Raw genomic sequence first — 25,354 nt, 5'->3', positions numbered from 1 at the left:
ATTTGTTCGATGATCCATCTATTTGTTTTCTTGGCTGTCCACAGTATTCTCAGGAGTCTTCTCCAACACCAAAGTTCAAAGGTGTCAATTCTCTTCCTATCCTGCTTCTTCAAAGTCCAACTTTCCCTTCCATGGAGTGTCACAGGGAATACCATGGTTTGGACGATTCTGATCCTTGTAGGTATGGACAAATCACGGCATCTGAATATCTTTTCCAGGGCTTTCATGGCTGCTGTACTGAGTGCTTGTCTGTGCCCTATTTCTTGACTGCTTGTTCCTTTACTGTTGATGGTTGACCCTAAAAGGCAGGAGCTCTCCACCACTTTGATATCTTCATTGTCAATTCTAAGGCTGGTGGTTCTACTTGTTGTCATTCATTTGGTCTTCTTTATATTTAATTTTAGTCCCATTTTTTTCATTGTGCTCTTTGACTTTTAGTACTAGGCTTGCAGATCCTTTGCATTTCCGGCTATCAGGGTCGTGTCATCAGCACAACTCAGGTTATTGATGTTTCTTCCTCCAATTTTAAAACCACACTCATCTTCTTCCAATCCAGCTTCCCTTAATATATATTCCACATATAGTTTGAATAAATAAGGGGAGAATATACAACCTTGTCACACTCCTTTGCCAACCTGGAGCCAGTCTGTTTCATCAGGTTCTGTCTGGACTGTGGCCTCCTGACCTGTATATCAATTTCTCATGAGGACAATGAGATGTGCTGGAATTCCCATTTTTCTAACCAATTCCACAGCTTAACATGATTGACACAACCAAAAGCCTTTCTATAATCAATGAAGCACGTACTGACGTCTCTTTGGTATTCTTTGGCTTTCCCAATTATCCAGAGTGCATCAGCAATAATGTCTCATGTTCCTTGACCTTTTCTAAAGCCAGCTTGAACATCTGGCATCTCTTTTTCCGTGTAGGGCTCTAATCTGCGTTGGATGACCTTAAGCATTATTTTGCTAGCATTCTCATGAGGACAATGGGATGTCCTGGGATTCCCATTTTTCTGAGCACCTTCCACACCTTGACATGATCGTTACAATCAAAGACTTCTCTATAATTGATGAAGCACATACTGACTTCTTTTTTCCTCCATAGGGGACAAAAACAGACTATCATCTGGATATTGCTTCAATATCAGCATAGGACAAGGAGGACATGTCCTTCTTTCTGTCCTCATGTCCTCTGTCCTGCAGGCATAGCCTTAAAATCAAATATTGTCCAGCTTTTTGAGTGTCTTGGGGTTTTTTTTTGAGGGGGGGACTGTTTTCACAACACTGGTCATTGAAACTTCTGTTTATTGTGACCTTGTAAATTGTCTGCTTCTTTCTTTCCCTCATCTGTCAACAGACTTGACAGCCTAGATTTACATTACTTAATTTATTTCCTGATTTCAGCAATCGGCTTCAATCCAGCCCCTTCAAATCTATGATCACGGGAGTTTGGAGATCCCATGACTTGTCATACATTTCTATGGTGAAATTTGAAAAATGTGTTGTCGTTGATTCTAAATTATTGTTAGCATAGGTTCTTGAAAACAAAATTTGTTGGAAAAATATTGCGATTAAAAAGAAGTCTTTCTGATGCTGGAAAAAGTAATTTCATATACCTGTAAGTCTAAGTACAATTTTTTTTGCAGTTTTTTGCTGCAATTTTTGTTTTGGATGCCATGAAAGTAAAACCGTTAGTGTGTCTTCCATTTCCCCCATATGTCCTCCTTTCCAGTTGTCCATGTCCTCCTTTACCTGTTCGGATATCTGGTCACCTTACCTAAGAGTGACCATTGGTCCCCTTTTATTGCTCCAAGTCCCAGTGATGGCTAGACTTATCTACTATCTGTATCTAGAAGTATCTGGTATCTGGTAGACTTTACTCTTTCTAAAGCAGCAATTGGTAACTTCTTCCTGAGTGTCATGCTTTTATTTTTTTTAGCTTTGTGAGGACTGAGAGTTGCAGGGGGCCCTTTGGGTCATGCTCCATCTTCTGGCAAATTTGGCTCTTTCCTTAAATTGGGTGCTACCCAAGGAGACCAAAAGGTGTCTTGATGCAGCTCTTTCCTTCAGTGTAGTTGGTTGGGCGAGCAGCTTTGGCGAGAGGAGTTGCTCCGTGTAGGAGATACAGTTCTTCTCATGAAGGCGAAAAGATGCTGAGGTTTGCTCCAGTGTGGGATTTGGTGTTGCTTAAAGCTTTGGCACCTCCAAGTGATAAAAGTAGAATAGAATTAGAATCCCCCCTGCTTTTGAAAGGATGTTTTTGAGGAGTTTGGGGACCTTTCATGCCAAATTAAGCCATGCAGAGGCTAACATTCCCATTAAACATTTTACCTCAATGCATCAAAACAAGATTGATGCAATCAGCTGAAAAAAATCAGCTGAGTATTACTCCAATGATATGGGGAGGGGGGCAGCTCTGGGGCCAGGGCTGCATGTATCTCACACCACCTGGTTTTCCCTTTATTACCTAAAGGTGGGACCAGCTCCAACAAAGATGAATTGAGAAATTGACATGGATCAGACAGAGGCTGATCAATTTCTCCTTATTCTCTCAGTTCTGGGGGGGAAAAAAGAAGAAAAACTTCCACTACGCTCTGTCCTTGTTCAGAGTACTTTTTTCACTCTGTTCCAGTGTGTTTATGCCCAGAAAAAACTACTGCCTATAAATACAGTGAAGACCAAGGCATAAGGATAATATAGGATAAGGATAATACTGAACTTCAGTAATTTAAACCCACAAAGATGGATTAATGCATTTTTTTTAGTGAAGTCTCCAGATTGGGGAGTTCAGTGGTATGTTTTCTCCAGTTGCAATGATCTCACTTTCCCAGGGAGACTCACATACTGCCTTAAAAAAGGGTGTGTGTATGTTGTAGCAAGGGGAAGGAGGGGGAACCAGCTGAAAAACTCTGGAAGCCGCAGAGCAATTTTTCTTTTATCCATTTTTTCTGTGCTTAATGGCTTCTTTTCAATCTATTTTTCCTCTCCTGGGCTTGAAGATGATATTGGAGCAAAATAGTACAATTGCTAATATCCTTTCTGTTGTGACATAAAGCTAGTAGTGCTAGCATCCATATGGGAAAAATGTAAACAACAACAACGGCAACAACGGCAATAACAATAATTCTTTTTCCTCTGGAAGTGCATGGGGAGATATTTTGTATGTCTTCTTCCAATTTTAACCCCACAACAATAACTCTAAGAGTTTGGCTGGACCAAGAGCAATTGCCCCAAATCACCATGTAAATTTCCATAGTTGTTTGTTCTAAGAACTTATTGTGGAATATCTAACACCCCTTCTTCCAAATTTTTCTGTACAACAATAACTGTGAGGTAGGTTGGGCCCAAAGTAACTCAGTGAGCTTCTATGGCTGATAGTAAGCTGAGAACCTAGAGCAGTTTTTCTCAACCTTGGCAACTTTAAGATATGTGGACTTCAACTCCCAGAATAGCACGTTTCCTATATGTATGTATGTATGTATGTATGTATGTATGTATGTATGTATGTATGTGTATGTATCCATGTGGAGTCCTTGGGGTTCTCTGAGCTTGGTTGTTTTCTTGCAAACATTTCATTACCCAGCTAGGTAACATCTTCAGTGCTAGAATGGAGTGGGGTTTGCTCTTCCAGCACTGAAGAGGTTACCTAGCCAGGTAACGAAATGTTTGCAAGTAAACCACCAAGCTCAGAGAACCTCAAAGACTCCACAGTTCAACCCTGAGCTACAGATACTCTCTTCTATTGGTATGTATCCATGTCTGTGAAGAATAGCAGTTTTCCCTTCCCTTGTTGCCTCTCTCTCTTGTTAATAGAAGGAGATATAGAATTAGTCAGAATGGTGTGTGTGTATATATACTGTCGTGGAATTTTTGCCAAAGACAGGAGCACAACGCTGAGGAGAAGAACCAGGTTTATTGCAATGATCGTTGGGTGCCTGCTTTCCAAGAAAGAGGGACCCTGGACAATAGAAAAGCATAGGATTTATACACTTTTGAGGTTGAGAGGCGGGAAATCTGAGGGATCTGATTTAAGGATAGGTTTGGATAGGTGTTAAATGGGGGATAAATGGTTTTTCTATTGTGAGATAAGAGCCACGGCAAACCCTTAAGCAGACAGGTGATGCCCCCCCCCCATTGTTTCAGTATGATCCATGGTCACTCTTGGGTCATGCAATAGCTTGGAGCTAATCCAGTTTTGCATGAGCAAAGAATGGCAGAAGGAAGTGGAGAAAAGAGATTGCAGGAGAGGCAAGGGGGAAGGGGGCAGAAAGAGAGGCAAGGGGGAGGGGGTAAAGAGTTTGCTGCAGGAGAAGCAAGGAGAGGGGGAGCGGATTTCCAGCTTTATTTTATTATTTTTCCATCACACTACATATACATATATGCCTTTTCTCTAAGAAGAAAATAAGCTTTCCTTGGAAAGTTACATATACTGTACCATTCAGATAGATTTGTGTGTAAGGAATGCCACTTTGGCATAATTGTTTGCTAAATGAAAGATTTGCAATCCCTGGGTCAGGAAATGTTGCACACAGGAACAAATGATTATTTTTTAACAATATCATTATTTCACAATATCATTATTGATATCACAACATCATTGTTTTTAACAATATCATTAGCAGCAAGTAAGATACAACAGAATAACAAATACATCCATGGAACGCTGCCTGATTTAGGGAGAGCCTTACCTCCTGCAATCGTGCAGAGAAAAACCTTTAACATGGTGTTTCTCAAACTTGGCATCTTTAAGACATGTGGACTTCAACTCCCAGAGTTGGCTGGGTGGGGAATTCTGGGAGTTGGAGTCCGCACATGTTCTAGTCGCCAAGGTTGAGAAACACTGCTTTAACACGACCAATGGATTTTAGAGAAAGTGTGCTTCCCCCAATAGTCTTTAAAAAGAAGAAGGGAAGGGAAGGGAGGAAAACACAAACGCATTCCACACACACCAGCCCTCAAACCCAGAAAGCTTTCTCCATGAATCACTGAATTTCCACATTGTTGTACAAACTGAAGGAAGCAGAAAAGTCTTGCTTATAGCTCTCTTTTGTCTGCTGGGGCAAACAAATTGCATGAAAACTCAGTCCGGCTGTAAGGTCCCATTTCGCCTGCGAGAGAAAACCATGCACGATTAGTTCCAAGTGGTGCCGATGTACCTTCAGCCTTTCTGCTTTGCCACAGAATAAATATTTGGGCCTCGTAATGAGCCATGTTGTCAATCTACAAAAGAGTCAGTTAATCCTGCCAGGGTGCAATCTGTCACCTTTGTCAACCATTTCTTTCTTTCATGGAGATTCTTATCACTTTATGCTAATCTTGGGCACCGTGCCTAGCTTGGAGGCTTCTTTGAAGGCGGGTCTGCCAACTCTGGGAGGGAGAAAGAGGGCAGAGAGGAAACAAGGTGCCCCAGAAGGTGGCTCTGTTCACGTCCCTCAGGGCTGCAGCTTGTTAACAGAAGCCAAGTTTGGCTTCAACGCATCCAATCCATTTGCTGGACAGCAATGGAAAAAGGGGTGGGAACTGAACCCATTCGGCAAGTTCAGCAGCGGTTCTAGGCCTGGCCTCCATTTTTTACAAGGAATTTCTGTAAGATCTCCATGGTTGACCTATTCCCCCTCGCTTAGGGGCATCTGCTGGTGACTTTGCTCTGGATTTTCAACCAGAAGTCCCGGCTGCTTTTCTTGTGAGTTTGGATTCAGAGCCAACGTCCTCAAACATTTCTTTCCTTATCACTTTGCTGTGTTTATTGGGTGGGACAGTTTGCTAATATGCCCATTTCACAGATGAGGTTAGTGATCTATATACACAGGGGCTCCCTCGGTTGGTCACAGGTCTTGGATGACGTAAAGGAATTAGATGCCAAAAGTATCAGTTCAAATCCCTGCTCAAACATTAGGATTATTTACCCTGCTATTTCTTAGCCTAGTCGACACAAGTGGGATATTGGAAGGATGGGGTAAGATAAGAAGAAATGGGAAACTATTTTCTCATTTGGGGACTAGAGAAGGGGATGGGGGAAATTCAAAAATGGGCAGGATCCTTCTATTTTTGCATTCTTCTTCAGCCTACTTCCCTCCCACTCTTTCCACCTCTCTTCCTCTGCACTACGCACACTTATTCTTTCCTTGAATTGGCTGGTTTCAGACAACATACTAAACCAGGCAAAGTGGAGTTGAGTAGCTTGTGGCTTAGTGTTATGGGAACCCAGGGATGTTGGATGACTTGAGCCATCACGCTAAGCCATCCTTTGATTTAACTGTTTGGAACACCTTGTGTGCATTTTGTTTAGGATTTAGGATTGTCAAGATTCACGCAGCTAGACAAGATCAAGGAAGCAAGAACCAGACAGATTTCAGTCCCAGTATCTTTAATGTTAGTCTGGGGTAAATACAGAATCTTGGAAACTGTAATAAACATTTCTCAGCATCATTTATAGCAGTGTTTTTCAAACTTGGCAACTTTAAGATGTATGGGCTTCAACTCCCAGAATTACCCAGCCAGCTGGGGAATTTATGTCAATTAATTTGCTTTCTATCTCTTGATTGTTTGTATTCTGTTCCCTTCTTTTCTCAAGTTCTCCACAGTCTCTCACAAGTCTGTTGTGTGAACCCAGCCAAGGAGTTTTGAACAGTGATGCTTGAATCACACTGAGCATCTTCATTTCTCCAGAATGGAGAAATGGTGAAGGAGGAGAACAAGGACTGGATTTCTACTGGAAGGCTTCACTTAGAAGGACTTGACTTCTACTGGATTATTTTTAAATTATTTTTAACTATTGAATTGCTTCCCAGCTGTGAGACTCTAAGTCTGTACCTGGAGATCCAGGCCTTGTGGGACTTTCTGATGCTGCAAAAAATCTTAACTGAGACCTGCCAAGAAATTTTCCTTCCTTCCATTTCTCCATCCCATTTTGCTGCTTCTTGAATACCACAAATCTGAATCCATGCCTTGTTTCTCTTCCTTCAAGCTCTTTCACACTACTCTTGAATAAAATTAAGGGCAGGACCAAGAGGTTAAGACAAGGGACATTTGTGGCCCCTTGATCAGATGCTTCCACTCCCTGGCATGTGATCAATATCGGAAGCGTGTTTTTGATGGAGCAGGAAGGAAGTATACTTTAGAAATATCTGATGGGAGGAGAGCTGTAGAAGTAGCTGGAGGTGAGTTGGGTGTTAGCTTGGTATGTATGCAGTCTTGCTCTGAGCAGTCTTAACAGTCAACAGGGAAAGAACGAAAGAGCAAAATAGCACCTGCTAGCACACAGATGGCGGTATTCATGAAGTTCGATCTGAAAATGGTACAGTTCCCAACAAGGGAGAGGGGAGAAGGGTCTGGAAATCAGAATTACTCATCCTGAGTTTCTTGCTCATGTCAGTGAGTACATGTACTGGAGGAATTCCAGTTTTTCCCTGTTTTATTGCTCTTTCCCAGCTGCGTCCTTCAGGTTTCAGATTTCTCCTGGAAGTCTGGTTCCGTGACTCTTCCACTCAGTCCACCGAGCAAAGAGCACAGGGCCTTCTGTTCTCTTACAATGTTTTTGCATGTATTTCACTTGCAGCTACACTGCATCATTGATTGAAATGATCTACAAGTGCACAGGGTGTATATGGGTTGACTCTTCCTGGTTCTCCACAGATGGAGGCTGTTGGACATTAAGTGGGAAAACTAATAGTAAAATTTATCACATCCAGATGATAAGGGGTTTCTCTTCTTCCTCCCTATGCCCTGCTTCTGGAATGTCTGGAATCAAACCTTAGAAACTTCAAGATGCAATCGTGGAGGATACTGGAAATGTTTTATCCAATGCACCCAACTGCCTTGCAAGGGGACTCAGTCTGCTGGACTTCCCCCTCTATGCAACTCCAGTAGCTTAACTCTTTGCAAAGCCTTTTTCATCATTGCTGGGATATTGGGAGCCTCGTTTTCATAGCAAAATTATTTTACCAGTATGAAGTCCCCAGATTTCTCTTTTTATAGTTTTGCGTGTGTGCGTGTGGAGCTCAGCTAATGCTTGACAGGACTTTCTGCTCCACTGACTTGGCCATTTCATTAACCAAAATAGCTCTCACTGATCAAGGTTGTTCTGCCTTAAATGACTCTGAATGGAAAAAGGACACCAGCACCCTGTTGCTCTCATGGAAAGTCTGGAAGACTTAACCTTTTTTTTTTTTTTTTTAAGGAAATGATTTGGTGATTGCAATAGCATTCAGACACAGACACCAAGCCAGGCTGTTCTCTATTTGTGCCATTTGTACTGAGATGAATGGAATCAAGACTTGTTGTTCACAGTTGATGAGGACAAGCTGCTTCTGGTGATGGTGGTGGTAGGGAAGATCATAATGATGACCTAGATGCTCAGGGAGTGGTTAACTTATAAGGAACCAGGGCATTGAGAGAATGGCATTGTCTTCCCCCTAGCTAGCTTTCCCCAGCTTTTTCATCTGTTGCAGATGCTTTTTTATGGGAGTGTTTCATTCACAGTTGCATCATGGATTGAAATGACCTAGCAGTGCACAGAGTGTATACAACTTGGCTCTTCCTGGTTCTCCGGACATGGAGGCTGTTGGGCATTAAGTGGTAAAACTAACAGCAATGTTTCTCAAGTCTGGTTGGTAACGGACTTCTCTTCTTCTTCCCCATATCCTAAGATTTTATTCCTGCTGGTAAGTGAGAGAGCAGTTGAAAAGTGCCTCTTTGGAGTCAAGAAGTCCTTGACTCTGTTCAAATAGGTGCTGGGATTTTTTTCCTTAGGGCCCTTCCCCATTGTTGAGTTGAAGTATTTCTGCCCATTTTTGAGTCGCCAGAAAACATACAGCAGCATGAAATTAGATGCCTCCGTTGATGATTCCTGTTCTGCCTAGTGTTAGGCTGAGTGTGAAGGCTACTTCAAGTATGGTCACATGACATGGAGTGGCCAGCAGTGGTCACCCAATATGGTGGTAAAAGATAGACTCTCTTAAATAAAACCCTGCTCATGGTGGCCATGTGGATGCACCTGTGTGTGATCTGGTGGACAGTACAGAAGTGTCTGGTCACTGCCATCTGGGATGTTTTTTGGCTTACCAGTGTACCCCACAGCTCTGGGATTCCCTAGTGGTCTCCCATTCAACCAACCAGGTGAAACTTTGCTTAATCTTTCAAGATCAACCAAGGTTGGTAAGTGCTGCCATCTTGCTGGGCTCAGACCTCATTGAGTCAAGTGACTTCATTGTACATTCACATAATTTTCTTGGCAGAACGTGGAAGTGGTTTGCCAGGGCTTTTTTCCAGATATTTCGTTTTATTTCCCAGGCTAGCCTACAGCCCTGGGATTTTTCATGGTGATCTTCTATCCAAATACTAGCCATGTTCAACCTTGCTGAGCTTTTTCCTAGACCAGCCAAGGTCAGCTTAGGGCTGTCATCTTCTGTGATCAAGATGGAATTCAAGACCTATTTCTTTTCGTCTCAAAATATTTCAGGAGGGGAGGAAGTTTCCATTCCATTCCTGGATAAACAATGAATATTGGTACAGAATTTTAACTCAGGTTTGGTTTAGCTGCAGGGCAACTGGATTGTGCTTGCTATATAGTTTTGCTTTTTTTCATTACTGGGAGTTATTCATGGCATGGAATTCTTGAAAAGTCATCCTGTAGGGTTCAATACAACCTGGGGCCTTCCTAATGTTTTAGATCAGTGTTTCTCAACCTCAACAATTTTAAGATGTGTGGACTTCAACTCCCAGAATTCCCCAGCCAGTATGGCCATTGCTAAGACTTCTGGGAATTGAAGTCCACACATCTTAAAGTTGCCCAGATTGGGACACACTGCCCTAATGGAATGAGTCCTGAGAGAAGAGAAGGACTTAGCAAACTAGTTGTACAAGTTTTTGAAGGCAAAATGGTGCCAAATTACACAAGTGCTCAACCAGAAGATAACTACCTTTGGAAAGCTCAGTTTTTAATTGGTGGGTTCTGCTGGCAAGGACAGGCAAAAAGCAATATCATCCTTGAGTTTCAGTGAAGAAAACTCAGTTTTTACAGTGGAATTATTGAATATGGAACAGCTCTCCAGAGAAAGAGCTTTGAGGCTCTTTTTTGGTTTATGTATTTCTTTCTAACCCAACATGATAGACCCTTTCATGTGGGATTAGGCTGAAACATAATGTTGCAGTGCAGTGGCCTTCTCTTTCAGAATCGGAGTAAGCCATATTGGGTGAAGTAAATATACGCCTTTGTGTTATTAGTTCATCAGTCTATCAGGGTGGGGTGTCTACAACCTATGCTCAAACAAGTCAAGATAGTGGCTGTGATTGAAACTCTGCGGGACTTCAATTGCATCATCACAGTTGCCATCTTGACTTGTTTGACCTTACCCTGCAGACCCCCTGCAATCAGAATTGCTCTTTTCTGGAATAGTCCATTCTGCTTGTTCTCTCATCTAATTTTTTTCTTCTCCCCTGCCTAACAACTGTCAGTCCTAATTTCAAAAGCCATGGAGAATGCTTGGTCCTTATTGGATTATTTGGAAAAATCCCACGCATGGATTAGGGCCTCCCCACCCCTCCCTTTGTCTTCTTTGCACCTCTGTAAATCTTCTTGGTGCCACATGTGGGGATGAAATTTTTTCCCAGATAATGAAAAATGCCCCTCCTGAGACCCTGGAGATCAGCAATAGAAGGAGTGATAAACGTGAAGCTAAATTTTATTTATTAATTTATTATTTATGTATGTATGCATGTATTTATTTATCAAATTTATATGGCTGCCCATCTCACCAAGAGGGACTCTGGGCGGCAAATAACAGTTAATTAAAACAATACATACATAAAAACAGTCATTATTGAAAAATAAAACTGTCATTATTAATATAAAAATATATATAAACATATTTTTACAGGGAATTCATCTGAGTTTGGAAACACCCCCTTGCGAGGAAAAAAAAAAAGGCTTGTGATCTTTTTAGTACATGCAGGAAACCAAATAAGAGGACTTAGAACTGAGGGTTATAAAGCCAGATATGATCTCGAGAGGGTAGAAAGATTTCCTCCCGCTCCACGTCTCTTCCATGGAAATAATGCATTTCAATGAGTTGGAGTCAAGGCTCCGAGTGAACAAGAAGCAAATACCTTTCACACAGGCTTCTTGCACTCGCACTTAGCCATGTGCCAAATATAGCCTGGCAGCATCTTTTTTTCTGTCATATCCTCGTCAGCTTGCCTTTATGTATATTTGACCCTCAAGGTAGTCTTGACTCCTGACAACTCCATGGAGAGGTCCCTGCACTTTTCTTGACATTTTTGGAAGTGGTTTGCCCTTGTCTTCTTCCTAGGGTGGAGAGAAAGTGATTGGCCCAAGGTCACCTAGCTGGCTTCATGCCTAAGGCAGGACACACTCACAGCCTCTTGGTTGCTAGCCCTTTGATTATGTGCCATCACGTTGTTGACAACTCTTAGCAACCATGTAGTAGATAGATTTTCTCCATGATGAAATGGTCTTTCAAGTCTTCCAACAGTGCACTCATCACACTGTAACTGAGTCCAGCCACCTTCTGCTGATTGTTCTCTTCTTTTCTTTCCTTCTACCTTTCCCAGCATTAGAGCCTTCTAGCTTAGTGCCTTATTATTATTCCTTTACTAGATTTATACTCCACCTTTATTTTGTGCAACTTAAGGTCATGTACATAATGCTCTACCCTATTATTTCCCCACAACAAGAGCTCCATGAGGTGGGTTGGGCTGAGGGAGAGGGACCAGCCCAAGGTCACCCAGCTGGTTTTGTGTCTAAAGCAGGACTAGAAGTCATGGTCTCCCGGTTTCTATGCTGGTGTCTTTAACCATTACACCAAACTGGCTTTCACTCAGCTTGCCTATATGTCATCTTATATTGACCCCCAGGAAGGGAGCTGGAAGTCACATAAAAAACTCATAAATGAGGGTTTGACAGATGTAACTTCCACATGTCTTTGGTCTGAGAGTTTGAGAAAAGGAAGGTGGACTGAATGCATGTCTAAAGACAGACCCTTTGTCTCATCTCATCCAGTGGATAGAACATCATCTCAGAAGTAGGGAAAAGACCAAAAGGAAACAGCCACAAAGATGGTGTCTTTTCCTAGCCCCAGGAATATTCCAGATCCTGCCCTCCAAGAAAATTCTACTTCCTTTGGGGAGAAAAAAAGAAAACTAAGTTTCTGGTCCCTTCTCATAATTAATTTCGAAAGAAAAACCATGTACACCACTTCCTGCTCACTCAGGGGTTCTGCAAGAAAATCTTGTGCATGGAAATATATATGCTTTTATTTGTGTACAGTTTGTTCCCCAATGATTCCTGACCTTCCGTAACACTGTCAGTGTAAAAACCTCTGACTAATTGTGACCTGTGTTTATTTGTGTGCAAATGATTGCATAATGCTAGAAGTTTTCTGTCGGCCTTATTTTGGGGCTGGGATTGTCAGGACTGTTTTTGTCACTTCACTGAGGAGGCAGAGAAATAGAAAGCAAACAATAATATTTAGCATTTATTCAAATTATGCGCTATGCTTATGTGTGCATAAGTATGATGTTCCTCTTCAGTTCCTAAGAGTTTTCCCCACGTTTCTTCCTTCAATCCAATTACAGACTTTTTTTTCCAGAAACTCCCTGATGAGATTTTAATTGTATGAGTTGATGCTGAATGAGTGGTGAGTGTCTCTGCATGTTATTATGAGATCTCTTTAAAAACAGAAGACAAACAAACTCCCCAAATTAATCCCAAGGTAGAATCCCCAGAATCTGAAGTTGATGCACTTTGCTTTAATTGTGTTTTTGACAGAAAACCGAAACTGTAATGATCTACCAAAGGGGGAACCAAACTCGCTCAGTGAGCTGTGGTTTGGCTTTTTATTGTTCCTCATGCATTTTAAGATCATTCCATGCCCACCAGCGGAATATTACCCATTCAAGTGGTTTTCATTAATATTTGTTTATTTAAATATGCAGCCTGTAGTGTTTGGAAGGATCAAGGCAAATGTTTGTGTGCATGGATTGGTGATGTTATTGTTTATGTGCCATTAAGACCATGTAGATAGATTATCCCCCGGATGAACCCCAGCCTGGTCCTCTAAGTCTTCCAGTGGTGAAAGAACCTAAATAATAATACAGTTATGAGCAGGCTAATTGATTGATTGATTGATTATGTGCCATCACGTTGACCACATAATGTACATAGTGCTCTGCCCTATTATTTCCCCACAACAACAGCTCTTTGAGGTGGGTTGGGTGATCAGTCCTCAGCATGGCCCATCAGGTCTTCTGAGGGTGTACCCATTGCTGCTGTAATCAAGTCTATCCACCCTGCTACTAGACATTCTCTTCTCTTTCCTTTCACCTTTCTCAGCATTATAGACTTGTTAAGAGAGCTAGGCCTTCACATAAAGCATCCAGAATATGACAAGATAACTTAGCAGACACTCACATTTGAGTAAAGGATAAAAATGGGGTGCCCTACAGTGATGGCACAAGAAAACGTTGTGAGCATTGAGACAAAGGGCAAGGTATCTTTCTAAGTAGGGGAGATGTGTCTCATGTGAGGTGTTCAAAAGAGAAATAACAGCCTATTTTACATTAGCTTCCAAAGATTCATATGCATGGGGAAATATAAGGAAAATATTTAAGGAAAAACTTTGTGATGGTAAGATCTGTACAGCAGCAAAATGGTCTCACTATGCTAGTTATGGGTCCTCCATCTCTGGAGGATTTTAAGACAAGGCTGGACAGCCTCCTGCCATGAATGGTTCAATTGAGTTTTCTTGAATGTCACAGAGGGTTGGATTAGACGATCCTTGGAGTCCCAACTCTAGAGTTCCATGATTCTATGGGACATTGGAAAACAGTGGCATTTGTCCCAAGGCCTTGGTACTTTTGACTGACAGCTAAAAATGCAATTTGATACTGGTGGTATGGCAGCATCTTCTACCATTCAAGGGAGCTTCAGACTAGCTTAGAAGTTTTCAGCCTTTTCATGTCCCACTGATTATGCTCTCAAAGAACATTGGTGCCATCAAGATAAAAACAAGAAATCCCCATTTGCCAAGAAGGATGTTGACATGTTTACAGGCATCCTGAGATTATACTTATCACTAATGGTAACTTTTGAAGATTTAATTAAAGTTTTGGTGACTTGTTCTGTGCCCCACATCCCTCCTGTGGTACAAATGCCACTGTCTGAGAAATACTGCTCTTATCCCTTTCAACTGCTTACTCTTTAGGACTTCATGTTGTTCTCTTCTTCTCCAGGGAAGCTAAGAGTAGCCATTGAGTCTTTCTTCTATCATTGATTACAGTCCATGATACTGCTAGCCAGGAATTCTGAACACTGCAGTTCACTTGGAGGGCTCGTGGCAGGGGACTGCCAATTTAGGAACTCAGGCTGATTTTATTAAAGAGTGTTCTCAACTTCAGCTGCTGCTTGCCAGCTGGAATGGCCTTCCTTATTGCTGATTCTTCTCACACTTGAATAAGGCTATATAATCAGGTGAAAAGGAGATTAATAGCCTACTGTCATGTTGCAAAGAGGGGATTTTAGGATCTTTTCCATGGGGAGCAGGGGTGTCTACAGAGGTGTCAAAGAAGTCAAGATGGTGCCATATGACTGTGTGATCGAGCCAGATTTATGCCACGGTCTTTTAAGCTAGATGTTCTAAAAGAACAAAGTTAGCTTAGAAAGATATTGGTAGTCCACACTTTTCTTCCTTCTCTTCCCCCGCCTTCTTGTCTTCCCATCAGCATGGTGGTTATTCCAATCATCATTATTATTGATTCATTGACTTATATTCTCCCTTTCCTCCATGAACTCAAGGCTGTACATCTGGGACTCCTAATTTTATCCCCAGAAGATCTACCTTGTCTGGTAGGTTGGCCTGAGGGGGAGGGACTGTTCCAAGGTCAAGACCTGGGTTCAAATATCATTACTAGCCCTTGATTTGCTTAGCTATGGTTTATTGAAAAAACCCACAATTGGTTGGATTGATATGACATGATAAAGTGGCATAACAGAATGACTTGAATTTTATCTCCTTTATTTCATCCCAACCTTGCGACCACTATAGCAGCCTGGATTCCCTTGTTAAATAAGATGGAATGAAATCTAGACTCTTGGAAATAAGGATCTTTATTATTTCTCTGTCAAGGATACTTTGATCCCACCCTTATCTGCCCCAGAGATAGAGAACTGATGGCCTTCAGATGCTGTTGAATTATTCTGAGAAACCCTCACGTTGACCAGGTGTAGATGCTGGCTGTTGAAGTCTAGGGTCACAGGTTTCTTCCTAATCTGCAGATGCTGTACTTACTGTGTTTACTTTGCCCCGCGTTCTGCTCTACTTTTCTTGGATCCTGGTCTTCTAAAATGACCGATGTTTAGAGATGCAACTCTGCATAACATTGTCATATCTGGAGTTTTGGAAGGCATTAGGGAAGCTAGAACCGTGTGACTTCTATGCCTGCTTTTTCAGTCCTGTAACAGGCATTATGTGGTGATGGGCAACCTAAATCATTCTGTTTTTGTTGGAACTGGATAGCTGTTCGAATAGAAGATGCCTTCAAAGAAAGCACTGTGAGGATCCTGGGCATCCGTGGGGGATGGGAATGATGAAACGTGCATTGTGAGGTCACTTTTGTCCCTTTGTACTTATGTCACAGCTTGCATGCAAGTATATAAGAGGCATCTTTTGCATGGTGACATTACAAAGCACATTCTGACAAAAACTCAGCTTGCTGTGGATGCTCCTGCAGAGGACTGTGGCCAGGCAGACAAAATCGCCTTCTCCATTATAGACCTGGTGTGTCTCTGAGATCATCAGAGGAACAAAGGCATCAGGGACAAGCCCCAGTGACATCACATGCATCATGATGTCGTCATGCCAGTGATGACGTGGTGTCTGTGAGGGCCCTCAACTCTTCTTGCAGATGTCCATGCAGAACCCTCACCAGGTCCTGCTGGTGTACGACAAGTGCTAGTCAGTGTGTGGGCATTCTCTATGGTGACACCCGTGCTCTGGAGCAATGTCATTCCAGGTGTTTGGGAGGCACTGACTGTAGCAGCTTTTAGGAATCTGCTGACAAATTACCTCTTCTCCCACACCTTTCTGATATTACTTCCATATTCCCCATCCCTTTCCACATACACCCCTTTTTGGGGTGAATCCGTTTTATTTTTAATTACATAATTATATCATTTGAATTTATTTCACTGGCATTTATTATATATTTTATTCTGTTTTTATTGAATTTTGAATAAATGTTTCAGTGAGGCAGTATATCATGTTGCATAAATAAATACGTATACGTATATGGTGAAACCTCAGTTCCACCAAATACTTTGCTTTATCATGATGTGACGGTCTTTGCATGCAACAGACCGTATTTCCGAAGTGACTGATACCATTTGCATTATTTGTGTTATTTGCATCCTGAGCCAAACGATGAAGGGACTTTAACTGTGTCAGTTTGCACCATATGCATAATAATCGCAAATGATGTAAATTGATGCAAATGACGTTATCATGCAAATGACATAACAGTGATGATGAACTCTGTAGTTTAATGCATAGCCAGGAAGAATGGTTACTCTGTGCCCTCTTTGGTCTGTTAAGTCAAGATTTCAGTATAATAATAATAGAGAACTGTCCCAAGGCAGCCCTTAAAATAGAACACTTTCCTCTAATAGCCCTTCAGACACAAAATGTTTCCCACTGAGGTTGGTCAGTTGAGAGTCCTTCAAATGGAAGATTGCTCTCAGTAGGTCAGACACGTAGCCCTCCTAAATCCAGTGAGAACAAAGATGAGAACTACTGTGGTCTACTGATCAGATTTCAGGTAATGTTTGTACAACAAACGTACATCCATAGTTAACTAAACCATAGTTTATTTAATTAACATGGTTGCCCAGATTTCTTCAAGACCTTGAAACACAAACTAATCACCCATGCTTAGTTCTGCTTAACACACTGGACTAAAATAGGGTTGGTTAATTAATTTAGGGCTCAGCATGTTGTGAGAACCTAGTTTCATGGGGAGAACTACATTCAGATCCTCCCTGAGTAAGAAAATTCATTGGTTGACCTCAGGCCGGGTTTGCTCAGGTTCTTATGCATCATTTATCCTATGGGGAAACCCTGCAAGAAGAATGGGATCAAAATGTAATAAATCAGCTCCCAGAAGTTTAAACAACACAACTGTAGAATCAGCTATGTGAGCCGGGCCCTGTCCTGCTGCATTTTATGCATTGAAAACATCTGCAAACATAATCCCAATACATTAGCGCCGGTTGGCCTTGAGAGGAAGAAAGGTAGCATTAGACGGAGATGGAGAAGATGTAATTTTGTTTCTCCAGCACAAAAGAGGCGGGTTGCTATTGAAAGCAACACAGAAGACCTTGAAAACAAAAGAAGTTCTTATCTTTAACATTCACTGTTGTCTGGCAGTTGAGTAAAGCTGCAAAGTTTAGTCGATGTAAGTGTTGGTTAATTGACTTGCATTTTCAATTATATGCTGGGTATGACAGATGTAAAGGTAATCCCCTCTCTCCCTCCCTCCCTTCATCCCTCCCTTCCACCTTGTCAAACAATTCTTGATTCTGGGCTTTAAATTTTACAGCACTTGTTCTCCTAATGTAGATAAGTATTGCTATTGTTGGAAATAACTACACGGAGGGAACTGTTCAGCCAGGCAGAGAAATTATGTTGGAGTATCAGTTTATAGCGATGATGCAATCAGCTCCTTTTTGAATGTGGACTTTATGGTCTTCAGCAGGCAAGAGGATTTAGATGGCTGTATTATTACTTGAAAATAAAAACTGTTCTTTCATTGAATGGAATAATAGATACATAGCAGTGAAATAAAAATAATGAAATAAATACCTTCCACTATTTCACATAGTACCTTTCTGGCTAATAACCCCTTGACTACTAACATTAGCTAATTTTCTTAACTAGTTAATTTTCTTAACTAGCTAAGAAAAGTAACATTAATATAAATATAATATGATAAAAAGATGCTTTAAACATAATGGGAAGAAAATTATACTATAATGAGAAGTAGTACTGTCCTCATCTGACATGTCTGGGGGTATCATTTGGGGAGTGTAAGATTAATTAAAAGGGACCACGAATTTCAGTTCCAATATTCAGTTTTAGTTGCATCACTGGTTTATAATGAACTATTTTGGTAGAGAAACGTGTTTTTTTACTATTTGCACATTGGTGTTCCCTATATTTTTACTCTCCTGTAATCAGTGATTCCCCCCAAATTAGTGGAGAAGTACTGTATTTAACTTTTGAATAACAAGCTAGATTGATTTGGATTGAGGCAATTTAATCCACTGAGAAAAATGATCAATATTAAAACATCAATTTACACCTAGCTTTCAACAGTCTAATTGAAATAAATTCTAGAGGAAATAGATGAATAGGTTGCTAAATACATCTCTCTCTGTGCAAAAGAGCTTTGATTCTTTGTAGAAGATACACTTTTTGTCTGCTTAAAAAAAGCCATTGTGTTCTTTTTCCCATGAAGGACACTAAAGGGGAAATCAGGCAAGTCTCTTACACGGTTTTTAAAAATTGTGAGCTTCCAAATGCCAGGGTAAATTGGCACTATTTTATGTTTATGTAAGCTAAACATTAGGGAGCAGCCTGGAATTTTGTGTGGGGGGGGTCAAACATACCAAAATCTGGAGGGTATGTCCTCCGGCCGTTCCTTATATGCAGTATTGACAAAAGTTGGAACTTGGGACTAGTCCCAGTTTCTGTTGCTGGAAAGGTTGCCCTACTGTTAAGAGTTTCTGGAACAGGCACTTTGCTCGAGCTCAGGGGGTTGGTGCTTTCTGTTCAGGCACTGGATGCCATCATGTGATTTGGGACGATGTTTTGAGTGTGAAAAGAGAGAGAGAAAGAGAAAAGAAAAAGGCAGCAGGTTCACCCCAAAATATTGCAAGATTTCACAAGTTGGCCATTAAAAAAAAGTGTGGGATGGGGTCTACAGACATGCTGAGGTGGGCATCCCGTGATTGGCACCTCCCACAGCTGGTCTGCCCTGCCTGACAATAAATGAACAAACTAATAATAAAAAAATGAGACGAAATGAAAATGAATAATATAGACCCACTTACTTCCATGGTGTCATCAGTAGGTTTATTTTCAGATTCTCACTTGGGTATCTCGGAGCACGACGTTGCTCACCGTCCTTCCGTTCTCCCATTCTAATTAATAGATTTACCACCTGCTCCAGAATAAGGAACACCTTGTAAAAATTCAATAAAATGACATATTGCCTGTGGCAGAACAAGGAGCAGTGCATTATTAAAATATATTGCACTTCATTAAATGTATCTAATTGCTGCATTTATATACTGCCTTTCTGTTTCCAGAGCCCTTGAATAGCATTCAGATTAAAGGCGTAGCTAAGGCCTTTACGGACTTCCATTGTCATGACAGTTAATTGTCTCTCTGATTTTGGTGGTCGACTCAATGCTAGCCTATTAAAATGCATTGGCACTCTTGAAATGTGGCATTAAAAGTAAAAAAACCCTGTGTTTTCTGGCATGTTAAGTTCAAGCTGCATTTTTCACTAATGCTTCGTATCTCCTGATACGGAAAAACGGGAACGAATTACATTCCTTATTAATTTGGAAAGGAACACTTCATTTTAATGCTAAATCAGGAACAGCTCCTTGAAATAGGAGACAGGTGACAAACCTGCTAATTAATAACCTCTTGCTTCTGACACTTTTATTAAAATTGTGATTGGTCTTTTTGTCTCTCACTCTCTCCATCTCTCTTGAACACAAATGCACAGTCACATACATGCACGCAGTTCTCCGGTATGTTTGCCTTCCACATTAACATGACTCTTATACAATGAGATGCCTTTGATCTACTTCCAAACTCTGGAGAGTCACCAAAAGGAAAAAAAAAAAAAAGCAACTTCTCTTTGCTTCTTCGCTTGAAATATTAAAAGCATATTTCCTGCACAACCTGTTTTGGGTGCCCTGCCTGGTGAATTCGCCACGCCCACTCCACCTGTAAAACTGCCAGCCTGCAATGTGTTACTGAGGGAAATATTAACCAAAGGTGGTTGGAGGAGAAGTCGAAAGCACTGACTATATGGGTGGCCAGACCCACCTCTGGATTCAGAGAAATTCCCCCAGAAGACAAGCAGGGTTCTTGGATGCCTGTAGCTCGCTCTTAGCTTGCTGGAAGGAGCAAGTTATACAGAAAATGATGGATCTCTTGAGTAACATTCTGGTGAGTAAGGGAGAAGGGAGATATGTGCAACATGTTGGTCTCAAGGTCCACTGTAAACCAGATTGACCTTCTGCTAAACAGTGAAGGTTTTCATATTAAGCAGGTAAAAATTAGCCACTTTCTAAGCCAGGCATCGTTCTGGAGGCTGTGCTAGATGTGGCCGATGAGCGCTGAAGAACACTGTAGAACTTCTGAGCACCTCTCTCCAGGTTGATTGAATCTACTTATCTAATCTCTTCTGAGACAGGAGTCATTCCTGCTCTGTGTACTCTTCAAGCATCCCTGAACTCCAGCTCTCATCCTCCCCAGCCATCGATCAGGGAAAATGGGACTTATGTGGAGTCATTATGTGGAGGGCCACAGCTGTTTTAAACTCCTTCAGATTGCATCTTCCCATGAATAAAAATACGAGCACATTGGCACCATCACTATAAAGGTTTGTTGTGTGTAAAGAATGCCTTGCAACCAGGAACTTTTTAAAAAGCTAAGTCATGCTGAGTCCTTGATATAGATGCAATTCTGTTTTGGAAATAAGTGGTGATTCAGGAGAGGGCCGTGTCTCTGCACTAAGCTAAGCTTTCTTGTTCTGCTGGAACTTGTTCTTCCTGCCATTTACTTTCATGCCATTTACTCAAGATCTGACATTCCGTCTGCATGAAACTAATGAGGGAATTCCTAAAAAAGATCTTTCCATTGATAAACTTTGTGTTAAATTTATCTTCTCTGTCATTTAGCCATAGATATAGTATAACTCCTAGTGAACGTGGTAGCTTGGGGCTAAAACCAGTTGTCTGCAGCAAATGTGCTCTACGTTTTCAGCCAGTTCTCGTTCAACCTGAGGAAAGAGAATGGGTTTTAGAAAACTCTGTCAAAGGACACAAGAATTGGGATGAAATTCTTATGGATAGCGTTCTTGTTCATATGCAGTTATGAAGTAGCCAAGGGGTGTGAGTGAATAACCTGTCTTTCATGGCACAGTCCTCTTTTTTTGTGGTTCCTATTTCCCTAGGCTTCCCAAGGGAAGACACTAGAAACATCTTTCATTTTTAAAATTTCAGTTTAGGAACAGTAGACAGCTAGCCAGAGGGACTTCACATTATGGAAGATACATAACATAAAACAGCAGCAGCAGTACCCCCTCCCTCCCTCCCTTCTAGCAATCAAGACAGTTAAAAAAATCACCCTGAAGAGCTATCACTGGAAGTAATGGTTCTGCTGTATGCTGCACTCGTCAGCCTGCACTTGGAAAACTCTCTCTAGTTCTGGTCACCACAATACAAGAAGGATGCTGAGGAGCTAGAAAGGATGCAGAGCAGAGCGACAAAGATCAGAGAGGCTTGGAACCCAAATCCTATGAAGAACAGGTAAAAAAACTGTATATGTTTAGACCAGTGTTGTCCAAACTTGGCCACTTTAAGATGAGTGGACTTCAATTCCCAGAATGGCTGGGGAATTCTGGGAGTTGAAGTCCACTCATCTTAAAGTGGCCAGGTTTGGACAACACTGGTTTAGACTAAAGAAGAAAAGGCTCAAAGGAGACACGATAGCAGTCTTCCAATACTTGAAGGGCTGTCATGTGGAAGAGGGTGTAGACTTATTCTCCATAACTCCTGAGGGTAGGATAAGAACCAGTGGGTGGAAGCTTTATATAGAGAGAGCCAAACTTGAAATAAGGAGGGATTTCCTGACTCTGAAAACTATTAAGCTGTAGAGTAGCCTGGTTCCTGAAGTGGTGTTCCATTACTGGAGCCTTCAAACAAAGGTTGGACAGCCATTTGTCTGGGAAGTATGAAGATTCCTGCTCTAGGGAGGCTCAGACTAGAAGATCTCCAAGATCCATCCTAACCTTATGAGTATATGATTCTAAGGAAATTTGAAAGGAATTCTCAAGCATCCTGAAATTGACAGAGAAACAGGTGCCTCTTGTAGGGGGGAGAAGACCTTTTGAGAGTTCACTACAGTATCAGGTAGCTCTCTCAAGCTTTGTTCTGAGAACAGAAAGCAGAAGAACTCACTCTGACTCCTGCCACTAACCTGAGGATCAAGGGAAGGGGAGAGATTATAGCATGATGATACCTAGACCATCCTCCTTGTTAGCCCTGTGAGGTAGTCCAGACAAAAAGCACAACCAGGAGTACTAGCTCTATCTTTATTGTAAGGTTACATTAACAGAATCTAGCAAGACTGAAAGTATTTCTCCTTTTCCTTTTACTCTCCGGAAACTAGGGAGGATCCCTTCTGAAATGTTTCCAAAGCCCGCCCTTCTCCTGTGGGCTGAGATGTCTTTTACATGCCAGTTGTCCAGTCTGCAGCTCTCCCTCCTGTCTCCCAAGGTCATTCCCACAGACTATTACACTTCTCCATTCTACAGCAGATCCAGGATGCAGCAATCTAAGTCATGGGTGCTTCTCGTTGTTCCCATACGACACCACTGTTTTGGGAGGTGCATTGGTTAGTGCAGTGTTTCTCAACCTTAGCAACTTTAATTCCCATGGCTGGGGAATTATGGGAGTTGAAGTCCACATATCTTAAAGTTGCTAAGGTTGACAAACACTGGGTTTGTGGTTGGCTTCCAGGTGCAATTCAAGGTGCTGGTTGTTACCTTTAAAGCGCTTCATAGTTCAGAGCTTGGATATCTGCAGAACTGCCTTCTTTCCATAACATTTGTCCACCCAAGAAGGTCAAAAGGGGCAGGCTCTCTCCATGTCCTCAGGGAGTGCCATCTAAAAGGGCTGCAGAAGTGTGCCCCCTCCTTTGGAACAGCATCCCTGGGATATTTTAAGATCTCCTTCTTTGTTTAGCCTTTAGAAAGACTTTGTTGTTCAAACAAACTCAATGTAATGGGAAGAAGGAATAACCTTGAGGAACAGGAGGAAGAGCCACAAACAAGTCAATGGTCAGATAAAAGAAAATTGAGTCTGGGACAGAGATGTAATTTGAGTAAGCATCTCGGACAAGACCCTCCCTAGTTCCCACTAAGTTAAAAGGAGGGAGGGGAAGTATATTTTCAATTCTGTTACTGTAACCTTATAATAAAAGTAGTATTTGCGTGCAGGACTTTGGTTTCCTAGTCTGGTCTACCTTGAAGGACTGACTTCCTGTGAGGTTGAAAGAGATGTTTCTCCCTCTACTGATGGAAATGTTTAAATTATTCACTTAAATGAACAGTTTTAATTGGATGGGTGGGTGGACTGCAACCATCTCCAGGGTCTTCTATTGTGATGTTACTGTTTTAATTTGTGGGCTGCATTTTGTTTTGTTTTGTTTTAATCTAAAATATGGAGGAGGAATTGTAGGGCACTAAGTGTTAGTTGTGATTGGAGCAGCCCTGTAAAATCAATCGATCGATCGATCAATGCAAGGATTCCACATTCCACCTGTGAGAATTTCATTGAAATTTATTTACTTATTTATGTAGTACTCCTCTTTTTCCTAGAAACTCCAAAAGCAATTTCTTCTTTGTGAAATTGAGAATTAAGGAAAAATGAATGAGAAATTCTTTGCCTAGCAGAGTGTTGTCCAAACGTGGCCACTTTAAGATGAGTGGACTTCAACTCCCAGAATTCCCCAGCCAGCATGGCTGGCTGGGGAATTCTGGGAGTTGAAGTCCACTCATCTTAAAGTGGCCACGTTTGGACAACACTGGCCTAGCATGAATGCTGGCGCTGTAAACTTATATAAATTTGAAAATGAAACAAGGGAAGGGGTTGTCTTCCAAGTGAGTGAAAAATACAGTTTAATAGCTTCCCAAGAACATATGGGAAGAGATTTTGTTGCTGTGTAAACAGCCCAGGAAGGTATAAATGTGGGGATGTGTGTACATATGTGTGTATGTGAAATCAACATTTTAATCTCATAAATCATGTCGTCGTCTTCTATTTTTTTTTTTGGTAATGTCAGCATTCACATCAATGCCGCCTGTCTGAATTTAGAAACAGAAACTGGTTAGGGAATTCTTTTTACCTTATGTGAATCTAAGGATGTAGAGTAATTCTGAGGACTCCTCTTTTGTTCAGCATGTGTTTTGGCAAGCCATTCCCTCTCTTTTGCAGAAGAACATTGGAAATGTCACCAACTGCCGCCTCTTGATAAGAGTTACAGTTGTACCTTTGTCTCCACTGAAACTTAAGAAGTTAAATGCGGAGAAGGTCAGGTTTCAGATTTTCAGGAATGGCGAAGTTTGACATTTAAGTCTGTTACTGCTGTGCTTTGGCTATGGAAATGGACTTTAGCATGGTGTTGAAATCCAGATGTTGGACTAAGATCAGGGAGTGCCAGGTTCAGATTCAGACAAGTGCAAATTTCAGATGGCAGCAGAGGTATCCACAGGTGCTGTCGAAGGGTGACAAAAGGCAGTATTGCATCATCATGAGGTAAGCTCCACCCCCTTTTATGTGCATTGTTACATCACATGCATGTATGAAAGGGGCTGGAGCGTGCATTGTGATGGCACAATTGCTGCTTTTTCATTTTGACAAAATCATCTGATCCTGTGGACATCTCTGACTGACAGACAGGTTTCCATTTGAAAATGCAAAATTGAGAGCAGACAATCAAATATAAATGTACTCTTCCTCCTCCAAATGGCCATCACAACAGGCCCTTTTATTCCTTGTTAATCTGTCATCAAAACCTTCTTTCATATCCAAAACGAGTAGTGGTGGATCTGATGCCTTTTTAAAAAGGATATATGATGGCATTGTGATTACATTTTTGTTTGGTTTCTCCGCTGGTGCTGGAAAAATGAAACAAAAATGGAGCACCATTGTCTCCTTAATCCATAGGAAATTAGGGTTGGATTAGATGACCTTCAAGCTACCTCCAGTCTAAAATTCCATTATTCTCCAATGACGACAATCTCATAATTCATTTTAGAAAGTTCCAGTCTTAGATTTTCTTTTATATTCTGGCCTGCAATTTCTTATATTTTTTTCCACCCTGTGGAACAAGCTTCTGTTTTTCTGCTTTAGTTCCAGGATACTTGAGAACTTCCTTTGAGTTTTTCTTGGGGGTGTTTTTGAATTTACTTTATTGGAGTTGATAGAAGATGCTCCTGCTATGTTACTTTTCCTGTGAAACTCCTTTCTGTGACTT

The 25,354-nt window shown here is 41.4% G+C and overlaps 1 protein-coding gene across 3 annotated transcripts in view; it reads left to right on the top strand.

Annotated features, from left to right (window-relative positions):
- The window catches only part of RAP1GAP2 (RAP1 GTPase activating protein 2), a 198,624-nt gene that overhangs the window by 112,361 nt on the left and 60,909 nt on the right, over positions 1–25,354 (top strand). Inside the window, exon 1 of one of the 3 annotated variants that reach the window (XM_088152164.1) lies at positions 20,088–20,260. The exons of the other annotated variants lie outside the window; for them this stretch is intronic. Coding sequence (XP_088008290.1) covers positions 20,120–20,260 — 141 coding nt within the window. The 5' untranslated portion in view covers positions 20,088–20,119. Of the gene's footprint in view, positions 1–20,087; positions 20,261–25,354 lie in introns of those variants that run through there. 3 annotated transcript variants of the gene reach the window in all.

Source organism: Python bivittatus, unplaced genomic scaffold (assembly GCF_059951505.1).
Source record: "Python bivittatus isolate LINGU-HERP-01145 unplaced genomic scaffold, Pbiv_v1 ctg000690_np1212, whole genome shotgun sequence".
Taxonomy (NCBI): domain Eukaryota; kingdom Metazoa; phylum Chordata; class Lepidosauria; order Squamata; family Pythonidae; genus Python; species Python bivittatus.
The sequence above is the reverse complement of the archived record's forward strand: the minus strand, read 5'-3'. Positions and strand labels throughout refer to the sequence as shown.